This window comes from Emydura macquarii, unplaced genomic scaffold (genome assembly GCF_026122565.2).
Source record: "Emydura macquarii macquarii isolate MOO-44397 ecotype Brisbane River unplaced genomic scaffold, CSIRO-AGI_Emac_v2 contig_2676, whole genome shotgun sequence".
Lineage (NCBI taxonomy): Eukaryota > Metazoa > Chordata > Testudines > Chelidae > Emydura > Emydura macquarii.
In genome coordinates this window covers 36,875,248-36,898,083 of record NW_027132813.1, presented here as the reverse complement: position 1 = coordinate 36,898,083, position 22,836 = coordinate 36,875,248, and the positions used below count along the sequence as shown (strand labels likewise).

The following is a 22,836-nucleotide window of genomic DNA, read 5'->3' as shown; positions in this document are numbered from 1 at the left end:
CTGCCCTGAGTGTGGCATTCTCGGTGTGGTCCATCCCAGGCACCCAGTCACAATAGTAATAGGTGTATTTGCAATGTTATATTACTAGACACACAGCATTCATTACAAGGTTCATACTGGGGTGCAAAAAAGCAATAGCAGATAAAGCACACTACAGCAACACACATTACTGTGGCTCACTATTGAAATTGCCTTTCAAAGCCTCCCTGAGCCAAATAGCACTGCACTCAGCTCTTATAGTCCCAGTATCCAGCTGCTCAAAATCAGCAGACAGCCATTCCTTCTCCACCTTGGCAGAAACTTTTTCCCCTTTGCTTCACAGACATTACGCAGGACACAGCAGGCAGTTATAACCAATGGGATATTTTTCTCACTGAGATCTAATCTTGTGAGTAGACAGCACAAGCGATCTTTCAAACAACCAAAGGCACATTCGACAGTCATTCTGCATCTGCTGAGCCTGTAGTTGAAGGACTCGCTGATGCTGTCGAGGTGACTGGCGTATGGCTTCATGAGGGGCAGGGTAGGTCTCCCAAGAACAGTAATGGACTTCAGCATCCCAATGGTAATCCTCTAGTCTGGAAAGAAAGACCCTGCTTGCAGCTTTCTGTACAGTCCTGCGTTCTTAAGAAGTGTGCATCATGCACCTTCCATGCCCAGCCCACACTGATGTTGGTAAAGAGTCCCCGGTGATCCACAAGCACTTGCATTACAATAGAAAAATAGCCCTTTTTGTTGATGTACTCTATGGGCAAGGTGGTCTGGTGCCAAAATATGAATATGCGGGCCATCTATTGTCCCACCATTTTGGGAACCTCATTGCTGCAAAACCATCCACTATGCCCTGCACATTGCCCAGAGTCACAGTCCTTCATAGCATGATGCAATTAATGGCCCTATACACTTGCATCACAACAGCCCCCACAGTGGATTTCGCAACTCCAAATTAATTCCCGACTGATCAGTGGCAATCGGGTATTGCAAGTTTCTAGAGCAACTGACTCTTGGTTCCTCAATGTCAGTGCAGATCTCATTTTTGTGTCACTGTGCTTGAAGGCTGGGGTGAGCACTGCACACAGATCCAGGACTGTGGCCTTGCATATCCAAAAGTTCTGCTCATCATCCCAAATCTGCATGCAGGGCCAGATGAACCTTTTGTGGATCCATGGGGCCCAATTGTAAAAGACAGGAGATTGACACAGAAATTATCTTTGACGCAGCACACATCTGCACAGGTTTTATTAACAATATTTACAAGTTTAAATTGCAGATGGAGGGGGCTGCCACTTGGGTACTAGCAATGGTAGCCCTAGGGCAAAAAGAATACACACAAGTGCACATAAAATAAATTATAAAAGAAAAAATACAAAATAAAACATTGTGCGTGAAAACCCCTAACAGAAGCCAAAGGTGGCCAAAACACCAGCCATATGTTACTCCCACTAAAAGGGAATCTTCACACTATCTCACCCTTCACATTTTTCATATAAACTACCAGGGCTTGAATTAAACTTTTATATGAAATTGGGGCAGATTTAAAACTGTTGAAAACATTTTAAAAATAAAAAATATGAAGACCTGTAATACAATTACAGTAATATTATTCATACTAGTCTTGTTTCAGATAAGTAATTAGTATATTACATGGCAAGTATTAATGTGAGTAATTTACTCAACCAAACTACTCCATGCAGCTATTGTTCTATTTAAAGAGATGAAACATGTCTTCAGAGTTTTTGGTGTGCCTTTGCTGCGGCAAACATTCCAGTTAAACTGGAGAAGTCTACAGAGTTTACCATCTCAGACTGTCAGGTTTGACAGTCTTCAAGAAAGATGTTGAGTCTTTCTTGAACATTGTAGCATGTAAAGTACTTTATCCTTTTTAAATGTGAAAAAAGACCTCTCACCACTGCAGTTTGAGACTGATAGTGTCAGGTAAATGTGTAGTGCAATCAAGATATTTGGAAAGGCGGTTTGCAAATTATGCATGTTCATTATGGTCAGCATTTGCAGTGGCATAGGCAGAGCCTGTGAAAATGGCTTGGAGGCAAGCTGCTTTACAAGTGAGTACTACTATACCTATTTTTCAAAGATCTCTTCATGGAGGTCATCTGAATAGCATTCGATTAAACTTTAGAGAAACGATAACAGCAATACCGTCAAAGTCACCTGTTTAAAAAACAAATGGTAATTTATTTCTGAATATCCATGAATTCTTCTGTTGAGTTGGCTGACAAGTGAGTCAACTATGGCATAGAATGATTCAACTTGTGAAGAGAAGTTCACAGTCAGCATGACAGCAGGTTCTTCACCATCATTAGCCATATGCTTTTGCCATTTTAACTGAAAGTTAGCTGTAGAACTCAAAGATGTCGCAGATTTATGGTATTCCTCAAAACTTTCCTTTGTGCTGCCACAAACTCAGATAGGGACTTCAGCAGTGTCACAGCTGTGCCTAAGTCCATTGTTTCAGACTGCAGAAGTTGACTTGTTTTGTCTATTCTTGTAAGGATACTACTCCAAAATGTTGTCAAAATGCAGTCTCCAGCCAATCCATGGTTTCAACTAATGAGTTTGCCTTTGGTTGTGTGTTGCTCTTCTGCAGAGTGTCTGCACCAAGAGCTTGAAGCACAGATTTGTAGCTTTTATAGTTGCATGATAAAGTGCATCCGCTCGAGCTGACCACCTTGTGTCACTGAGGTGCTTCGGAAGAAGTTTTCTCTTTCTGGTCTCAGATGTCTCTTCATTCAGAGAATCTCGCAAGAGGCCCCAGCAATAAGTCAATCCTGAGAAAAACAGTTTTTGGACAAGTCCAAAAACTGTAATTGCATCATTGCATGACTCTGCAGCAGCAACACCACATAGGTTAAGTGAATGTGTCATGCATGGGATATCCACTGCTTTCTCATTGACTGCAATTACCTGAGCTTGCACACCAGAATAAGTGCCAAACATGTTTCTAGCATTGTCGTATGTTTCTCCTCTGCAGTCCGTTAGATTGCTATTTAGTTCATCACTTAGGGTTTCATTGACAACATTAAACAGATGAAGACCGGCATGCAATGTAACTGGAACAAAATTCGAGAAGCATTCAACAGGTGTACAGTTATTCAGCACATAGTGCACAGTAAATGTCAGTTGATCGGTATGGCTAATATCCAGCATGGAATCAACGCTGAAGGAAAAGTACTTAGCCAATTTTAGCTTATCCACAATGTCTTGCTTTACCTTGTCAGCCATGAGTTTGTTGAACTCTTCACAGATTGTTGATAGATATGATGTTGTACCATGGCCAACATTCCCATACTTGTTGATGTGGTGGGCCAGGAAAGGGTCATACTCTGCTAAGGACTCTAAGCATCCAAGGAAGCTGCCATTATTAAGACTGCCAAAAATTTCATTAATCCCTGTCAGGGCTAGACCTTGTGTTGTCAGAAATTTTATTGCTGATATGACTCACTTAAACAGTTCTGTCCAGTAATTTTTCTTTAATATATCCATCTGCTATAAGTTTATCAAGGGTTTGAGTCTTTGATAAATGCATTATATAAGTAGTGGGAGCTTGCCGGTGCTCAGAACTTTCATGATTACCAAGTCTGCCCATGTGGTCCCATGAAACAAATCCTTTCTTGGCTAGTGCAGAGGTACTGTTCGGAGAAAACAATTTGGACACAAAACAGAAGACATGGCCAGTCTATGGTGAGTATACGAGCCAGGGCCTTTCAATAGATTCACCATTCGGTGACACTTGATTCAAGGCTGTATCATGGTTTCCTAAAATAAAAAAAAAATAATATTAATGAATACTCTCCAACATTTGTGATGAATGGGGTATTAAGAAAGTAAGCAGCTCATAGCATAGCAGTGAGCAACCTAGAATGTACTTTTTACATTTAGATACAACAAAAATGTGTTTATTTAAATTGTCCAAAAATTAATAGATAAGTCAACCCTTGCTGGAAAAAGTTGATCTCATAAAACGACTCAAGTACTGTATTAAAAAAAAAAGCATAAAGTTATAATTACCTTGTTCTGTCCTTATGTTGTCTTGATGACATTGTATATTTTCCATTATGATTTTGGCAGAAATCAGGGAACGGGTCTATGCAGTACTGTTGGGTAAAAGCATCAACAGTCCCCAGGGCAGTATCAGAGGAAGGTAATCGTATAGATGTGTTTTGCAGCAGTAGGTTATTGCTGTGTTCTTTATTTGGCAAAAAGATTACATCAGATGAAACAGCATGTTCTTCAGAGCCATGAGCGATGTAGGCCAGTCCTGCCACTATACTAGTATCATCAGTTTCACACTCATCATCATTACTAGTACTACTAATAGTATTAGTACCATCACCAGGAGTCTCTGTACTATTAATAAAGTAACTGCATATGTGACACAGTTCTGCATTCTCATCTTCAACTTCTGCTTTATACCTCCATTTCTAAGTGTCACTTAAATGTTTTTTCATTATTATTTTCTTTATCACCTGGACACTTGTTCGTTGGTTTGTCCGTTCATTCTCCTATGTTTATGATCTCCCGCTCTGCACCTCAGCTGCACCTACAGTAAACTGCAATGCGTGTATACGCACATATGCCACTGACAGTGTGACACCCCGCACCCTACTGTAAATGACTACACTGTGGAAATAAAATGAAAGGGCTGGGCTGGCAGGGGGCTGCAGGTCAGGAATGAGGGGCACCAGCAGAGTGTCGGGGGGGAACCCAGGGCTGGGCTACCAGGGGGCTGCCCAGATCAGTCTCTGGCCAGAGTGAGGCAGGGACTGGGGGCAAGAGTTGGTCCCCGGTCAGAGGGGAGGCTGGAGTCGGGGACAAGAGTACAGTGGAGCAGGGAGGGGTCGATCCCCAAGCAAGGCAGGAACTGGAGGCAAACATAGTGTGTAGTGGAGGTGTGGTGCAGAGCCCGTACCTACCACTCTCTGCCAGAGCCGGGTCCTCGGGAGACAGTTCTGTCTCTCTCCAGCTGAGCTGCAGCTCCTCCAGGCAGCAGCAGCTGCTTTTCCTACCCACCTGGCAGGAAGGCTGAATGCAGTTACTCCTGTAACTGAACACTGCCAGGTTGCCTTTTCGAGTGGACTTTCCAGCCAAAAACTGGACACCTGGCAATAGGGGCACCAGCAAGGGGTGGCCAAGGCCCCATCACTTTTAAAAGTGGGAGGGCTATGCCTTAAGGATGAGCAACGTGGGAAGGCTACATTCTTGAAATCCATTGTCTTTATTTTGCCTCCTACTATTCCTTAGAATTATGAACTCTTTCACCCAGGCTGCCTTCCACTTTCAAATTCTCAACCAGTTCCTCATTATTTGTCAGAATCAAATCTAGAATAGCATCTCTCCCAGTTGCTTTCTCCACCTTCTATAATAAAAAGTTGTCTCCAATGCATTCCAAGAACTTGTTGAATAATCTGTGAACTGCTGTAGTATTTTCCCAACAGATGTTTGGGTAGTTGAAGACCCCCATCACCACCAAGTCCTGTGCTTTGGATGATTTTGTTTAAGAAAAGCCTCATCCCCCTCTTCTTCCTGGCTAGGTGGTCTACGGTAGACCCCTACCATGATGCCATCCTTGTCATATAACATTACTGAGCAATATTTGTTTATTAGTCTTTATTTGAACAATATGCCACAAGTGTACATAATCATTACAGTAGTGATTAAACTACATTCAGTGCTACCAGGAACTTCTTAGCAACATTATTTACATTTTGCATAAAATATTACAGAAAACACTCAGACTTCATAAACCAATTCTAGTCCTTAGAATAATTCAAAAAGATTCCATGTTCCACATAGCCTTTTTAGACAATTTTATTGTATAGCTTGTAAGCACTGAAAACAAACTCGATTTAGGATCAAAAGTAAAATTTGCCATGGCAACTGTATATAGTAACTAAAAATAATAGATAATGTTCTGCATCAATTTCACCCCCTCAGAACTTCAAAAGTTCCTTTAAATTCCAAGTTTTCCAATAAGCTTTACAAACTATGGGCTTGAACTTGCCAGCTCTTACTTAACTAAGTTGTCCTACTGAAGCCAGTGAGAGTAATGAAAGATCTAATCATTTGAATAGAGGTTTGCAAGACCAGGCACAAGCCTAGATTATGGAGGCATCAGTAGAGATTCCATCATGAAGGTTGCACTGAACTTTTCTCTTACCTCAGTATTATGACCCCTCTATTTCACAGTTCAGTGACTAAATTTAGTTTCTAAGTTTACCACAATTTCTGTTCAGAACTGAATTTAATTTGCGAACTTAAACGCAAAAAAGAAGCTTACAAGAAGTGGAAGCTTGGTCAGATGACTAGGGAGGATTATAAAAACACTGCTCGAACATGCAGGAATGAAATCAGGAAGGCCAAAGCACAATTGGAGTTGCAGCTAGCAAGGGACGTGAAGGGGAACAAGAAGGGTTTCTACAGGCATGTTGCCAACAAGAGGAAGATTCGGGAAAGTGTGGGCCCCTTAGAGAATGAGGGAGGCGACCTAGTGACGGAGGATGTGGAGAAAGCTGAGATACTCAATGCCTTTTTTGCCTCTGTCTTCACAGACAAGATCAGCTCCCAGACTGCTGTACTGGGTGGCACAGAATGGGAAGGAGGCGAACATCCCGCAGTGCTGAAGGAAGGGGTTCAAGACTATTTAGAAGGATTGGACATTCACAAGTCCATGGGGCCGGATGCAATGCACCCGAGGATGCTGAGGGAGTTGGCTGAGGTGATTTCAGAGCCATTGGCTATTATCTTTGAAAGCTCGTGGCAACAGGGGGAGGTCCCTGAGGACTGGAAAAAAGCAAATATAGTGCCCATCTTCAAAAAAGGGAGGAAAGAGGATCGAGGGAACTACAGACCGGTCAGCCTCACCTCAATTCCTGGAAAAATCATGGAGCAGGTCCTTAAGGAATCCATTTTAAGGCACTTGGAAGAGAGGAAGGTGATCAGGAACAGTCAACACGGATTCACCAAGGAAAAGTCATGCCTGACCAACCTGATTGTTTTCTATGATGAGGTGACTGGCTCTGTGGATGTAGGGAAGGCGGTGGATGTGATATATTTTGACTTTAGCAAAGCTTTTGATACTGTCTCACACAGTATTCTTATCAGCAAGTTAAAGACGTATGGGTAGGATGAATGGACTATAGAATGGATAGAGAACTGGCTAGAGCATAGGGCTCAACGAGTAGTGATCAATGGCTCCATGTCTAGCTGGCAACCGGTCACAAGCAGAGTTCCCCAGGGGTTGGTCCTGGGGCCGGTTTTGTTCAGCATCTTTATTAATGATCTGGAGGATGGGGTAGATTGCACCCTCAGCAAGTTTGCGGATGACACTAAGCTGAGGGGAGTGGTAGATACCCTGCAAGGTAGGGATAGGATACAGAGTGACCTAAACAAACTGGAGGATTGGGCCAAAAGAAATCTAATGAGGTTCAACAAAGATAAGTGCAGAGTCCTCCACTTAGGAAGGAAGAATCCCATGCACAGCTATAGACTGGGGACCGACGAGCTGGGCAGCAGCTCTGCAGAAAAGGACCTGGGGGTAACAGTGGATAAAAAGCTGGATATGAGTCAGCAGTGTGCCCTGGTTGTCAAGAAGGCTAATAGCATATTGGGCTGCATCAGGAGGGGCATTGCCAGCAGGTCACGGGAAATGATTATTCCCCTCAACTCAGCATTGGTGAGGCCGCATTTAGAATATTGTGTCCAGTTTTGGGCCCCCCACTACAAAAAGGATGTGGACAAGTTGGAGAAAGTCCAGCGGAGGGCAACAAAAATGATTAGGGGTCTGGAGCACAGGACTTATCAGGAGAGGCTGAGGGAACTGGGCTTGTTTAGTCTGCAAAAGAGGAGAGTGAGGGGGGATTTGATAGCGGCCTTTAACTACCTGAAAGGAGGTTCCAGGGAGGATGGGGCTAGGCTGTTCTCGGTGGTGGCAGATGACAGAACAAGGAGCAACGGTCTCAAGTTGCAGGGCGGGAGGTCTAGGTTGGACATTAGGAAAAAGTTTTTTACTAGGAGGGTGGTGAAGCACTGGAATGGGTTACCCAGGGAGGTGGTGGAATCTCCATCCTTAGAGGTTTTTAAGATGAGGCTTGACAAAGCCCTGGTTGGGATGATATAGCTGAGGTTGGTCCTGCTTTGAGCAGGGGGTTGGACTAGATGACCTCCTGAGGTCCCTTCCAACTCTAATATTCTATGATTCTATAATTTTCTATGACTTTTTGGATAAAAGTTATTTTTCCCCCAGAGAAAGTTAAAAGGGAATCCTTTTTAAAATTTGTCCAAACACAACACACACACATGGACACAGAACCAACAAAAATCTCTTCCACCATGCAGAGAAGCAGCCAATCAGTACACTAAACTTTGTTCTCTGCTGATGTAAGTGCCCATTATGACAACGCAATAATACCAGCTCCCGGAACGGCATCAAGCCATGGTCAACCTACGGTGGTCAATACAATGCAAGTGTAGACAATGCATGACCTATGTTGATCTTAATAATTCTCCTGTTGCATGATGCCTGACACTGATTGCTCTGTTCACAATTGTGAACTCCCCTGCTCAAGGGTCAGAGACTAGGAGGCAACCTCCCCTTTAAAAGCTGCATGTATTTTTTAAATGCCTTGTCCTGATTGCCCAGCTTGGTGAGCACACCCAGTATCTTTGCATTGTTGCGCACAACTGCCTAACTAACCATGCAGGCTCCACTTTCCAGATGCACTTCTGCCTGGAGTAGACAGGAGGTACTGGATTTCCTGAGCCTGGGTGGAGAAGCAGCTCTGCAGGCACAGCTATGGAGCAGTCATACAAATGTGAACATCTACAAGCAGACTGCATGGGGGATTCAGGCGAAGAGGTACAATAACAGGGATCAGCAGTAGTGCTGTGGGAAAGCAAAGGAACTCTGGCAGGCATGCCAGTAGGCCAGGAGGCTAATAGTAGATGAGGGGCCAAGCTGCAGGCCTACCGCTTTATGAGCTGCATGCTGTACTTTGCAGGGTACTGGTGGCGTCTTTGCTGCACATCATGGATACCTCCAAGGAGCCTGAGATGGACTCCTATTGTATAGTGAGGAGGATGGGGGACATGCAACGGGGGGTGGGGAGGTTCCAGCTATTCTGCAAACCAGGATCTGTTTGAGACTCCACTGTAGTTTAGTCTCTCCTGGCAACTAAGCACAGGCAAATCCAATGCAGGGGAAGGAACCTAAGCATGTGAATGCATTTCTCATTAAAACATCGCAATGCATTGATGGCCCCCAACCCCAATATAGCCAGACTTAGGAATTGGCTTTTCATTAATTTACTCTTATGAGAAACAGCAGTGGTACAACACACAGACTAAGCAGTTATCTACTTTTCATTTCCCTATAGAGTTAGCTGGGGGGCCATACAGAGCAGTTTACATACACAGGGATGTCCCTTGAATCCTCCTGAGAAATTTTTACGAAACTTCCATGGAGGTACTCTGCAATCCTCTCCCAAAGGTTTCTAGGGATGGCAGCCTCATTTCTTCCTCTTCAGTAGGACACGTCCCACGCTCGTCTGCAATGACTTCGGCAGGCATCATTGCAGTAGATGGGCTAGTAGCATATAGGCCCAGATGACTTTGGTAAGCCAGCAGCAGCTGTACTTTCTGTGACTTTGTTATTCAAAGAGCAAGATAGCCAAGATCACCACTGCCTATGGAAAATAATGCCAGTGCTAAGTACCATTGCCCAGCATCCATACCCATGGAAATAGGAGCTAAAAGTTTTTTCATGCAACTGAAAAATTCCCTCTTCATTCCCTCTCCCCCCCACCTGCCCAGGCCCCTGCTGGGCCATGCTCACCATAGCTGGGCCTAGAGAGCAGTGCTGTGCACAGGCACCCCAAGGGTGAAATGTCAATAGGCATGTCTTATTTAAAACTTTAGGGGAGCAAGGGAAGGGAGTTCTGAAACTTAGCTTTCACTTTCCCCTGTGACAATACATACAATGATATCTTGTTTTATCTGTAGCTGCTGCCCTTGCAGCCGGAGGTTTTCCCCCTCCATACCCATAAAATGCCTGACCATGATGTGGAGAAAGGATACTGGAGAATGTGTTCAGTGAGATCCCACAAGCCAATGCTGCATTGAACCGTGAACAGAGGGCCTTAAGGGTAAATGTTGCAGACAATATGAAGATGGAAAGTGCAGACAGAAGAAAGGCCCAGGAGTCGGAGAGGGAGCTGCACCAGAACTTAATGCTGCTTCTCCAGTAGCCAATAAAAATGCTGCAGATCCAACAATCATGGACTCCCTTCCCTTCGCAGCAAATGGAGAACTCCATTTCAGCACCTCCCTGCACCCCCAACATTCCACATGGCATCAGGGGCAACATCCTAAATCCTACCATGCCACACTGGGAGACAGTTAAGGACAACCCCAGCTTCACATACACTGAGCTGTGAGCCAGGGTTGCTCTATGGATAGCTAAATGGTCATGAATGTTCTCCCCCTTTAAGTTTTGTTCACTTCAAAAGCTTTTATTGTATTTGTTTTTTTAATTGCATCTTATTTCTTTGCACTGATTTTGGTAATAATCTATTTATTGGTAAATAATTCATTCTTTATTACTAGTTCCACTACTTGTCACACTGTACAATACAGAACTCATAGGATCAGTGACAAACAGTGTAATAATCACAAATGTACAGCAAGCACCACAAACTTAACAGGTGCATTAAGACAATTATATCCAGCAGTGTACATCAAGCTCCCCACAATTCCTAAAAGCTCCCTAAATTTCAAGGCCGGGTGGTGCACAGTCCTGTGGCTGGCTGTTAAAGTGCTCTTTCATGGCCTCTCTCAGCCTCATAGCTCTGCACTGAGCTCTTTTAATAGCCCTTGTGTCTGGCTGTTCAAATTCAGATAGGGAAATGCCCACCTCTGCCCACCACCGCAGTGACAACTTTTCCCGTTTTGTCTCTTAGATACTATGCGGGACACAACAGACAGCTATAACCATTGGGATATTTTTCTCATGGAGACCCAATATTGTTAGTAAACAGTGTCCTTCAATGTCCCTTCAATCTACCAAAAGCACATTCAACTGACATTCTGCACCTGCTGAGGAGCAGGTAAATGAATCTTTCCTTGGTGCTGTCGAGGTGGCCAGCAAATTGCTTCATGAGCCAAAGAAGCAAGGGATAGCCTGGGTCCGCCCAACGATCACTACTGGTATTTATACTGCCAATAGCAATGCAGTGGTTAGGAAAGAACATCCCTGTTTACAGATTTCTGAACTGTCTTGTGTTCTCAGAGATGTGAGCAACATACTCTTTCCCTAAGTAGCCAACATTGAGGTCACTGAAGTGTCTTCAGCGACCCATCAGGGCTTCCATAGCACTGGAAAAGTAGCCCTTTTTGTAGCAAGGTGGGCTGGTGCCAAAATAGGGATATGCAAACCAATTATATCATCCCACTGCAGCTTGGGAATCCCACTGCTACAAATCTATCCACTATGTCTTGCACATTACCAAAAGTCACAGTTCTGTGTAGGAGACAATTAATAGCCCTGTACACCTGAATGACAACAGCCCTCACTGTGGATTTTCCCAACTCCAAAATAATTTCCCACTAACCAGTAGCAATCTAGCAACACAAGCTTCCACAGAGCTATCACCACTCTGCTTCTCAAATATCAGTGCAGTTCTCAATCTGGTGTCCCTACACCAGAAGGCTGGGGGGCAGCGCTCGGCTCACACATCCAGGCCTGGCACATCTGGAAGTTTTGTAGTCACTGCATGTCATTCCAAATGTGCTTTATGATGCAATCAGCCAGTGCTCATTTCTTGAGCTTAGAAGCAGCACTCCACTTTCTGCCGCAGCTCCGAGAATGCCACCAACAACCTTGAACTGGTTTTTGCTATGTCCCAGAGCAATCTGTCCTCCATGAAATCACCAAGTCCCTTGTTGCTGCAGTTCTTCCTGAGGCTCTGCAAATACCAGAGGATTGTTCGTCCTGCGTTTGCAATATTCATGACGAAAGTGCAGAGCTGTGTGGGTTCCATCCTTCCATCAGAGATGGTAGACAGCAAAAAGTGCTGTGCGGTTTTCAAAAAGGCATGGAAATTATGAGATATGGGTGGCATTATAGGATGAAGGAAGTTGCACAATAGAAATTTGCCCCATGGCTCCCAGTCACCCCTGTACAACTCATTTCTGTCCCACCACGCACTGCCATAATTTCCTGACAATGAGCCAGATGATAGAAAACTGCACACTGATATAACTACCCATGATGCACTGCACATCAACACAAGCATTCCTGGTTAATAGGAGCAAAACCATGGGTGGCAGGCATAATAGGCCAGGGGAGTTGGTTGTCTGGGCTGTGGTAGCCCTGCCTCTTCCCATCCCTCATGGGTGGTGCGTAATGGAGGCTGGGGGGGCCAGGCTGTGGTGGGGCTCAGGGTTTGGCCCCAGTTGCCTTGAGATCGGAGTTCCCCTGGACGTCAGTAGACCGGGCATTGGCAGGGGTTTGGGGCTGGGTCGGGCCCCAGCCAGCGAGAGCAGGGGACAGAAGGGGCCGAGCCTCAGGCAGAAGGGGCCAGGCAGGGGACTAAACTCCCCAAAGGAGGAATGCATGTGCCACCCATACACAGCACCAATGCAAGGAGCCAAGTACGCACATGCATAAGCGATATACTAACTGCAGCAGCTTTATGTTGATATAACTTGCATCAATCAACATCTGTAATATAGACATGGCCTTAGTTCTGCAGAGTCATGAAAAGAAATGTGTAGATGGTTTTTCTTTCTTCAGGCTTTTTGCACCAAAGAATACGATCTATGTTCTCAGTCCATTGCACCATACACATGGTCTGAGCAAAGCCACTAGTTCCACAATGCAAGATGATATATTTAAATGTTTGTGAACATTAAAAAGATCTGCAGTGGAACTACTGGAGTTCCAAATAACTCAATTTAAGCATGATAGTTTTCTAAAAAGGTTCCCATGGACAGGTGAATTAAACAAATTTTGATTTTCTAGCTCAGACTGCTACCATTCCAAAAAATGAGACCTTAAAGTGAAAAAACGCATATCTTCTGTCATATGTTAAATTTGATTCAACAATTTTTCTCTGGCAGAGGACCAAACAAACAAAATTGGGGGCTTTATTGGCTTAGTTTTGACAAAGTTAAGGAGGTGGGGTGCCAAAATCCATTTTATAATGGAAAGCTATCTGCAATCTTCTAAGTTGAGAGACTGCCTTCCATAATTTAGACATAATATAAACAGAGGGTAGGGTCATGCCATCAGTTATTAAGCAGAAATCACCACTGATACAACAGACATTTCTGCTTACAAATTGTTGGTGCGATAAGGTCCATAACTTGGCAAAATGATGGACTACAGTATTTTATTCAGAACTAGAAACCTAACTTATAACTGTTTTCTCTTATGAAGCTATATTAGATACAATAGAGGCAAATGTGTTTTAAATTGCATAGAGAAGGCAGGAGAGATATGGAAGAAAGTAATTCAAAGGCAAAATATAGGGTATTTCACATTCCCAAATCCTGTCTGTGTCCAAAAGTTGTGTGAAGGGAATTCTGGAAAAAGAGTAAGTAAAACACAATCTCTCACTTCTATTGGAATTTTCTTTATGGTGCAACACACTGTGAAGATCACTCACGTTTTCTCACAATTATTTAAAATAAATAGTGTAACTTTTAAAATCATATACCTTAAAAATTATTTTTGACCCTAACAAGTGATTAAAACTTTAAGTATTTAAAAATATATATTTGTCACCACTAACGGATATTTGCTGTTGTATTCGTTTAAACGTGGCCAATGAAAACAGATAAGTTAATTTCACTTTTGTCTCTAGACTGCTTTACTATCACATTCAGGTTCTAGTGCACCATGCTGCAGTATTTGATTTTAGGGGAGGGGGGGCAGATTTCACCACATGTCCACCCAACTCACAGTTCATCTGCATATATTCTCCTATTTAAGTCATGGTGGTATTATTTTACAGGGTCTACAATTACAGACTTTTAAAAGTCTTCAGACAAACTGGGAAAAAAAATCCAGTAATTAAGGTGTCTATATTCCATAGCCTAGATTAAGTGACAGAGCTCAGGGTCAAATGACCAATGTACACAGGGTTTACAATGACAAGTAGTTATGACACTGATACTTGCAGAAACATCTGATGTGGACAGCACACATGGTGAAGGAGCATGGGGGCATCTTTACTGCATTCCCGTACTGCCAGTTTGTTTTAAAAGGTCTTGTCTTAAACAGTGAAAAGCAGGAATTTAAGAGGGTTCATTTAAAACAGTCTTTCAGTGTTTTTTCTCCTTAAGTTATATCAAACCAGAAAGAGAAATAAAGAAGCTGGACAGACCTATGTTGGCAGACAAAATTAAGGCTTTGTCTATACTACCACTTGTGTGGGTATAACCTATGTTGCCCAGGAGCATGGGAAAAAAAAAAAACCACTCCCAAGAAACATGTTATACCAACAAAAGTGCCAGTGAGGACAGCGTTATGTTAGCGAGAGAGCATCTCACACTGACATAGCTACCGCCACTCATTGAGGGTGGTTTGTTGACAGGAGAGCTCTTCTTGGTTGGCACAGAGCAGCTACATGTGAGAGCTGGGGGTATGCAAGACACAGGCAGGGGGTACGCAGCAAAAAACCCATTGAAGGGAGGCAGGCAGCAATCCCCGGCTTCTGGGGGAGGTAGGCACCAGCTTCCTGCTCGGTCCCACCTCCTAGCTGGGAGGTAGATGGCAGCCGCCCCAGTCCTGGGAAGCTGGGCAGCAGCCGCCGGCTTCTTGGGACACCAGGCAGCAGCTGTCTCTTTTTGGGAAGCCGGGTGGCAGCCGCCTGTGTCCCAGCCAGTCCCAGCTCCCAGGTGGGAGCCTGGCAGCAGCCTCCTGCGCCCTGCGAGCTGGGCTCACAGCTGGGTGGCTGCCACCCGTGCCCCGGCTCTGAGCCGAGAAAGAACCTCCCGCACCCTGACTTGAAGATGGGCAGCATCTGCCTGGCCACATTCCTGGGTCCCAGCCTGCATGGAAGCCTCCTCCGCCCCAGCTCAGATTGGGTGGCAGCTGCCCACCTACTGAGCTGGCAGCTAGGAGGCAGCCACCTGTAACTTGTCCAGGTGGCAGCTCCTCTGCCCGGCTCAAAGCCCGGTTCCCAGAAAGCCAGGCAGAGAGCCCAGCAGTTTGTCCAGTCCTGAAGCAAGCTCACTTGTCAATTTCACTACTCTAGCTGAGCAATGAAATTGACAACTATGACAGCCCCAGATTTTACTAGTATAAAAATCTTAAGAGGGGTCCACACAGTGTGATTTGCCTCAGGCCCACACCCCCCTAGGGATGGCCATGGGGAGTGCTGCTATCCAGTCTAGGCTCCTAGTGACTGCTTATACCTCATAAGTTCCCGCCTGTGTGAGGAGAACACCACATAACCCCACCATCAGGCCATAGTGATTGGCTGGCATTGACCTTTGCTCCTATATGGAGAAAGGGGAGGGAGAAGGAGAGGAGAAACAGCAGGGGGTTTTGTGATCTGCCACAGCCACACAGCATTGCAGAACTCAGAACTCTCCTGCTTTACGAGAAATAGTCGTTCAGTGGTAAAGGGAGAAAAGATGGTTATTTCTCAGAGTGGAAAATTGAGTGTTGGGGTACTTATTCAAATTTGCAGAAGTTAGGGGGTACTTGCTACTTAAAAGGTTGAGAAACACCATTTTACAGGGTCTCAAGTTAACCATTCCATCATCAATAGGTATTTCTGAAAATGTACACAGAAGTGTCTAAACACAAGTTCAATAGGGTTTTCCACCTGTTTGGCTGTCTGCTTTCTGAGGAACATCTTCAATCCCTATGAAACAAAGCAATAATCTGTCCTTAATTCTACCTTTTTTGTATGGTATTTAGCATAAATAATTGTGTTTTCCTTTGAAAAAGCACCAAAATGACAAAGCATGTTACAACCAAAAAGCATCACTTGTATGTTGCCAAGGAAACTCCTTGCACTAGGCATTTGGTGCGCAAATGATGGTATTGTTGATTCAAATTACATTTGAAAAATGAAACTCTTTCAGAATACATATTATAAAAATCTGTAAGTTTTTTTTATAGGAAGGAGAGTTAGATACTTTAAAAGTGCATTAGAAGATTCAAACTTTTCTCCCATTAAAAGTTAGTAATGTTTTATAACAATCTCCTACCTACAGTATTTCCCAAGCAGCATCTGAATAGACCCTCCTACTTGGCACCACAGTTGTTATTAAGGGCCTCCTCCCACCCTGTCAGATCACATCCCTTTGCCAGTGAATTGCTTCTTGAAGAGAGTCAGTCACAGCCACCGTTTGTCCAGTTTTAGCCACCGACAGCAGGACGACGCTCTCCCAACCCCCTTCAGTGTAACGTGCTCACAGGCCGGGCATTCTCGGTTCTGCCACGGGCTTCCTTCCCTGGGCGAGTGACTTAGCCTCCGTCCCTGCTGTGACACGGGACAGGCCCGCCCTGCCTCACAGGGGTGCTGTGAAGACAAAGACATTAAAGGCAGTGAGGAGCTCGGGTGCCGGGGCCATAGAAGTACCTGAGGAAGACTGACTGACTGACAGACAGACAGGGCAGCTCCCGGTGACGCACTCAGCAGGGGCCCCTGGCACCTCTTACCGCCCTTTCTCCTGCTCGGGCCCTGCCTGTCCCTACAAACCAGCGACAGCCGCACCCACTAGCCCTTGCTCCCTGCCGGCGAATACTCATACAGAGGCCCTGGCTCTGATTGGGAACAATCCCGCGGGAGGGCCCGACAAGCGCCACACTCGCCCCAGCATCCTCGTGCGGCCGGGTCACGGGCCGAGGAGGAGAGACCCCCTCGCCCCGCGCGCCTCACTAGCGTACCGCACCCGACCCGCCCTACACTACCGCGCGCGCCCTTCTGCGTGCCATAGCTATGCGCACACACACCGCCAGCCTCAAAGCGTCTAAAAGCGAACTCCGACGTCATTCCAAGCGCCTAACCAATCGGCTGTGGGCGAAAACTGCGCCCGCGGGTCGCGAGCTGCGGGCGGGAACCGCTCTTGAGCGACAGCTCTGCGCGGCCAGTCAGCGAGCAGCGCCGCTCCTCCACCTCCCCCCTCTGCGGGCAAATCGCTGCTGGAAAGGAGGCGGGGCCTCCCGCCCCTCCCCGCCTCGGCCGCGCAGATGACGGGCGGGCTGCCTGTCCAATGAGAGACGATGCCGCCTGCGCAGCGGCCGTGTGCAGGACCAATGGGAGCGGCCGCTGGGCGGAGGCCTGAGGTTTCCAAACGCTTCGCGGCGCCATGGGCTGAAAACTAAACCGAGATGGAATCTCCCAGTCTGAACCGGTTTGAGCCGGTTCCGAGTCTGTGGCACTAGGAGGGGGAGAAACGCTGCGCTCAGTCCCTGCCGCCGCCGCTGCCTCCGCCGCCGTGTGTGTGTGTGACCTGCTCACAGGGGAGCCCGCAGGGGGAGCCGCCGACACACCCGGGGGGGGCAAAGTTTAGTGCGGGCGGGGGGGGGAATGGGGGTGCATTGAGCACCGGCCAGGCCAGCGGGAGCAGCAGGGGCCCGGGCAGGCAGAGACCCAGCCAGAGGAGCCCGGGGCCTGGGAAACGAGAGACCCGGGGCCCAGCGACGCAGCGACTCAGCGGGACCGGGGGAGCCAGGCAGGCAGGGAGCCGTAGGGGAGCAGCGAGTCGGGGCCTGGGGAGCCGGAGCCAGGCAGCCGGGAAGGGAGGGGCTCCATCCCCTAGGCTGGGAGGCCTTGGAGCTGGGGCAGGGCGTTGGGGGTCGAGTCGTTGCAGGGGCAGCAGCGAGTGGGGGGGGGGGAGCCCGGCCAGGGGGCAGCAGCAGCAGCAGCCCGCGCTGAGCGTGTGTCATCCCGGAGCACGCTCGTCTTGGAGGCGGTGGAGGGAGAAGGGTGACACCAATAAACGCTCAGCAGGGAAGAAGAGGGTGCGTGTGTGTGATTTCTCCCGGGGTTTGTTTTTTTTTTTCTTTTCTTTTCTTTTTTATTTTTTTTTTTTTTTGGTGTGGTTGGAAACTTCACCCAACCGCCCGCCTTATTGTCATTATTTTTTAAAGGCTGAGGCTGTAATAACTACTTAGGTAAGTAACTCTTCATACTATGTAGGGGTGAAAAACATGGGGCGGGAGGGGTCAGAGGTATGGGGGGGGGAGGGAGAGGAGAGGAGGAGGGCTGAAAGGGGCCAGAGGCAGGAAGGTGTGTGTGTGTGTGTGTGTGTGTGTGTGGAGGATCGAAAGTCCTGTGTGGGTCGGAGAGGCCCCGTGGGGTGTACGACTGGAGGCGGGAGGCGCGTGCTCTTCGGGGTGCAAGCCCCTGACGTGTCCGCTGTGCAACTGACTTGCTGGAGAGCAGCGCTCGGATGCCATGGACGCGGGGCGAGGAGGAGCGCCAGAGAAGCTGTTGTTGGGAGGCTGCTGTGAGGGCTCGTGGGGGTGGGTTATGGACGTTGTGTGCCTTTTATTCCAGGCGAGGTATGGGGCAGGGGCTCGCCTTGGGAACTCGGGAAACTAGGGGCACAATCTGTAAATTATTAGGAGTGGAAGTTTCCAGAAATATTTTTGTGTGTCTGTGCAGCAGTATTGAAACGTCTGCCTGGATCACGTGGGGTGGCCCTGTATACAACGCAGGGACCGAGAGGAGGGAGGGGCTGCAGTGTCCCTGCTGCTCGCTTCAAAGAAACCCAACAAACCCCTTTCCCATTCCTAACCCCCCTCCCACCCTCTTCCCCGTCCTCGTCCGGTAGATGGGTTTAGTATAAACTGTCTCTTAGGAAAACCGATTGGCGTGTAGGTGTGTGTATGTGTGTGAATGGTATAAATAAATGTTCCATGCACTGCGGTGTTCCTGCTGCTTTGCAAGGGAAGTCAGCAAAGGCCTTACCCTGGGTGGGTGTGCGTCTGTGTGTTCACACGTGCGTGTGTGTTGTATTTGTGTACATCTGATATCTTGCTGATAACAATGCGAATGTACTTACATTGAATTGCATACCTGTCCGGTAATCTTCTGTCTCTACCGCTTTGCATGAAATGTAACCTGACTTTCTGCTACGCATTTATAGCTCTACATACACGTAGGGGGAGGGAGGGAAAGAAGCTCTTCCATTAGTGTCTGGAACTGCGGTATTAACTTGAATGTAAATAAATGCAGTACAGTTTTGTGTGTGTCTGTATTGATGTATAATGCACTTGTGGGGTGTGCCATTCACGTCTAATCGTTCATAGACTGTGCATTTAGAAGAAACTGAACTTTAAATTGCCTGGTACAAATAATCCGAGTTAGTGTGGAAGATCGTGGTGGGATGCTGATTCCACTTCCATTGTAGTTAGAAGTGGAGCTGTTCGCTAGCTGAGTGGGGTGGGGTAACTGTATGTTTCTCCTACCTCTGTACTTAAATGAAGCGTGCTGCTGCTCCCGCGCAGCTCTAAGTAACTGTCTCCTTGTAGAGTTGTATTTGACCTACAGTTTAACTTGAGTGTTTTTAAAGCAGTTTTTATTTTAAAGCAGTCTTGATTCTGCGTGTATGTTGTAATTCATCCAGCCCAAATCATTTATAAAAGTGATTCTGATGTGTTACGGAACGGTAATCGGGACACTTGGTAGAAGTATTCTTGCGCTTCATTGCACAGGGCCACTTAAACATCGGGTAGCTATATAAGCAGTAAGGCTCCGTTCTTCTGGGATTTGACAAGTGTCAGTTTTTTCCTATACATAAGACTGAAAAGTTCGCAAATTCTAATAGCATGTGGTTTGTTTTCACTCTCCACTTTTATTAGCACTGTTCTAAATGCCACAGTATATTAATTGAAGCATTTTTAGGTGCAGGCTCAGCTATGGTTGGGGGTGGGAGGGTAGTAAATCAGATACTATAGGCTTGATGTAGGCATATGATTAGGAGTAGGGAATCAGGTTGATCACAGTTGGCATTGACCACAAAGCCGCCATTTTTGTATTTCAGTTCACGAGTAGGTAGGTCATTTTGAAGATAATACTGGGAGTGGCAAAGTGCCCTATTAGAAACGTTTCCTTTCTGCTTCCATGCGGCTAATAAACTTCTAGTCACGTGGAAGATGAAATGCGCTCTTAAGGCTGTTTTAAAGCAATAGAAAGCTACTTACACCTACATTGAATGTGTCTGTCAATTTAAACCTTGATTAGATTTAAAAGCAGCTCTCCTAGTTCACTGTTTAGCCATGTGCAGCCGATGCAAACGGAAGGGGGCGTGTCTGAAGGTGAATGTGCTGAGGGTTGACTGTAACTTGACAATTATATTCATTGAATAGTTTTACTACTTTTTTTAGCAGTTGGCATTTTGGAAAGAAGAAAAATTTGACAGCCATGATGGATTATTTTAAAAATCTTAAACCAGTTATGATGTATTTGATTTCAGATTATAGTTATGATTTTGATATGGTCCTCTTATGCAGACATTGTTCTAAAAATGATAACCTGTGTAATATTTACTTTTGCCAGCACATCTGAGTGAATTGTATGATTTCAAAATAAAGATGTACCTGTCTGGTATTGGAAAACTTATTTAGCATTGTTTGTTTGGTTATATAAATCCCAATGAGTGAAATTTTCTGAATGAGTGCCCTGATGCATGAGTGCCTCTCATTTTGTGTAGCAATGACTTGGACAAACTTGGGATACAGCCCCCTGTCTTCCATTCTAAGCTTAAAATTAAACTTGGAGGACATAAATAAAACCTGGTTTCTTTTTAAGCAAGAAACAGTAACTTTTTAATATACATTAGAAATTATTTGGGGAAAAAAGGTACAGATTACTTCCAATAGCTTTTGCTAGTGAACGAGGGGGACCTAATTCAACAATAGCTGTAATATTAAGATTGTTTTAAAATAGAACTTCTAGTACTTGTGGCTATGTTCAGCTTCCCAGAATCTGCAGACAGCTCTAGTGTTTCTGTTCTTGTTCATGGGTCTTACTGATGCTATCCAACTTTCTGGGTATCAATGAAATGGTCAGTCATGTTTAATGTCACTCTGTAGTTGCATGGGAAAGTTATGAGCAAGAGGGTGAGGAATGGTAGAGCAGCCCTTAGTGACAATAGTTGGGGAAGAGGCCTGAGAGTGAAAACCCCTTCTCCTAGTAGCCGAAGTGGGGCTTTAAGATGATCAGAGACAACTATAAATCAAAGGCTGATATGAAAAGAACCCCCAGCCAAGGTCCAGGATAATAATCCCTCTTCAAATAATACATTACTCTTATCTGAGCTTCTTGCCTTTGCTGCTGTGGGTGCCTCTCCAATCTTCTATCACCTTTTGGCTTGTAAGTGTCCTGTGGAATTTACCGCACTGTACTTTGATACATATGTATGTTTGGATGGAAAATATGCTGTTGATAGGTTTATTCCTGAAGTATAGGAGACCCTCACTGTCCTCTCTTTAGGCATATTTCTTTAGTTAGAAGTAGGCAAGTAAATTATGCTGAAAACTTAAATACATTCTGTATTTTTCTGTTTGAAAATTGCACCTAAGTCTAACACTGACTTCTCCTTCAGTTTACTTATGTGTTGAATGATTCTTGGTGCATATACTTCATTTGTGAGCAGTTCATTGGGAAAATTGAGCTGGTTTTAATTGGATACATAAGTGGTGATTCAGTTCCACAACTGGATAAGCAAAAATCATAAAACTAGGCTTCAAGAATGCATGTTTGGCTTGGAAATTCAAAAGTCTGTCTGAATATTCTTCAATATTAGATTAAATTTAATGTTTTTTGCAAATATTTCTGTCAGTAAACTAATTTGTTAGAGTATTTGCGGAAAATTAACGCACACATAAAATTGCCTCCCAGTTAAGCAAAGTAGTTGAGAAATTTAAACAGATATTTGCAAATTTTGTTGCTCTTAACCTAACTTGGATTTTAGTGTGGCTTGCTAATGCTATAGCATGTTGAATTCTGATTCTCATGTCTACAATCTTAGGTTGCATTGTAATAGAGACTAAGGCCAGCTAAACTTAAATGTATTCACATGTATTAATTCTCCTGTATAAAATCCTACTGCCAACTTGTTTGGCATGATGGATTTGTACATTTTCAGATAGACATGGTCAGTATTGAACTTTTTCTAATATTGCAATACAGCACTTTCATAATTCAACATGTTGCGGTGACATCAACATCGAATTTTATCTGCAAAGTCTAAGAAAACTTAACTGTAGGCTGTTTTTCTTACCAGTTTTAACATGAGATGAGTATATTGAACAGGTCACTTTATAAGCAGCTGTAGAAATAGTTTCTGGCAAATTTGTAAGAAACAATGATTAACTTCTCTCATTTGATCTGATTCATTTTATTTTGCAGTAATCTATGCCAGCAATTATGACCATGTTAGCAGACCATGCAGCTCGTCAGCTGCTGGATTTCAACCAGAAATTGGATATCAATCTCTTGGATAATGTGGTGAATTGCCTGTACCATGGAGAAGGAGCCCAGGTAACATATATGTTAAAAAATACGGATATCTTAATTCAAGAGTATCGTAAAGTTGGCTATATTAAAACTTTACTATAGTCTATAAATCCTTGGAGGAACGATAAGTAAAATAGTTAAATTCATTTCAAATTCATCCAACACATTTAAACAAGGAGTTAAACCAGAGAGAATTTCACTCTGATATGGCTACAATTCTAATGGTAAGACCGTTTAGTCGTACTGGTGACAAGGTACCTTAGAAATTTGGCAAATTACTTAATGCTGACTTGTGTCCCAGTATTTAGGAGGCCGTAAGATAAGACAAACATGAAGA

The 22,836-nt window shown here is 45.0% G+C and overlaps 1 protein-coding gene across 1 annotated transcript in view; it reads left to right on the top strand.

The window, feature by feature from the left end:
* The first annotated feature begins 17,563 nt into the window (after positions 1–17,563).
* XPO1 (exportin 1) overlaps positions 17,564–22,836 on the top strand; it is a 66,153-nt gene continuing 60,880 nt past the window's right edge. Inside the window, exons 1-2 of the mRNA XM_067565208.1 lie at positions 17,564–18,148; positions 22,392–22,523. Coding sequence (XP_067421309.1) covers positions 22,398–22,523 — 126 coding nt within the window. The 5' untranslated portion in view covers positions 17,564–18,148; positions 22,392–22,397. The remainder of the gene's footprint in view (positions 18,149–22,391; positions 22,524–22,836) is intronic.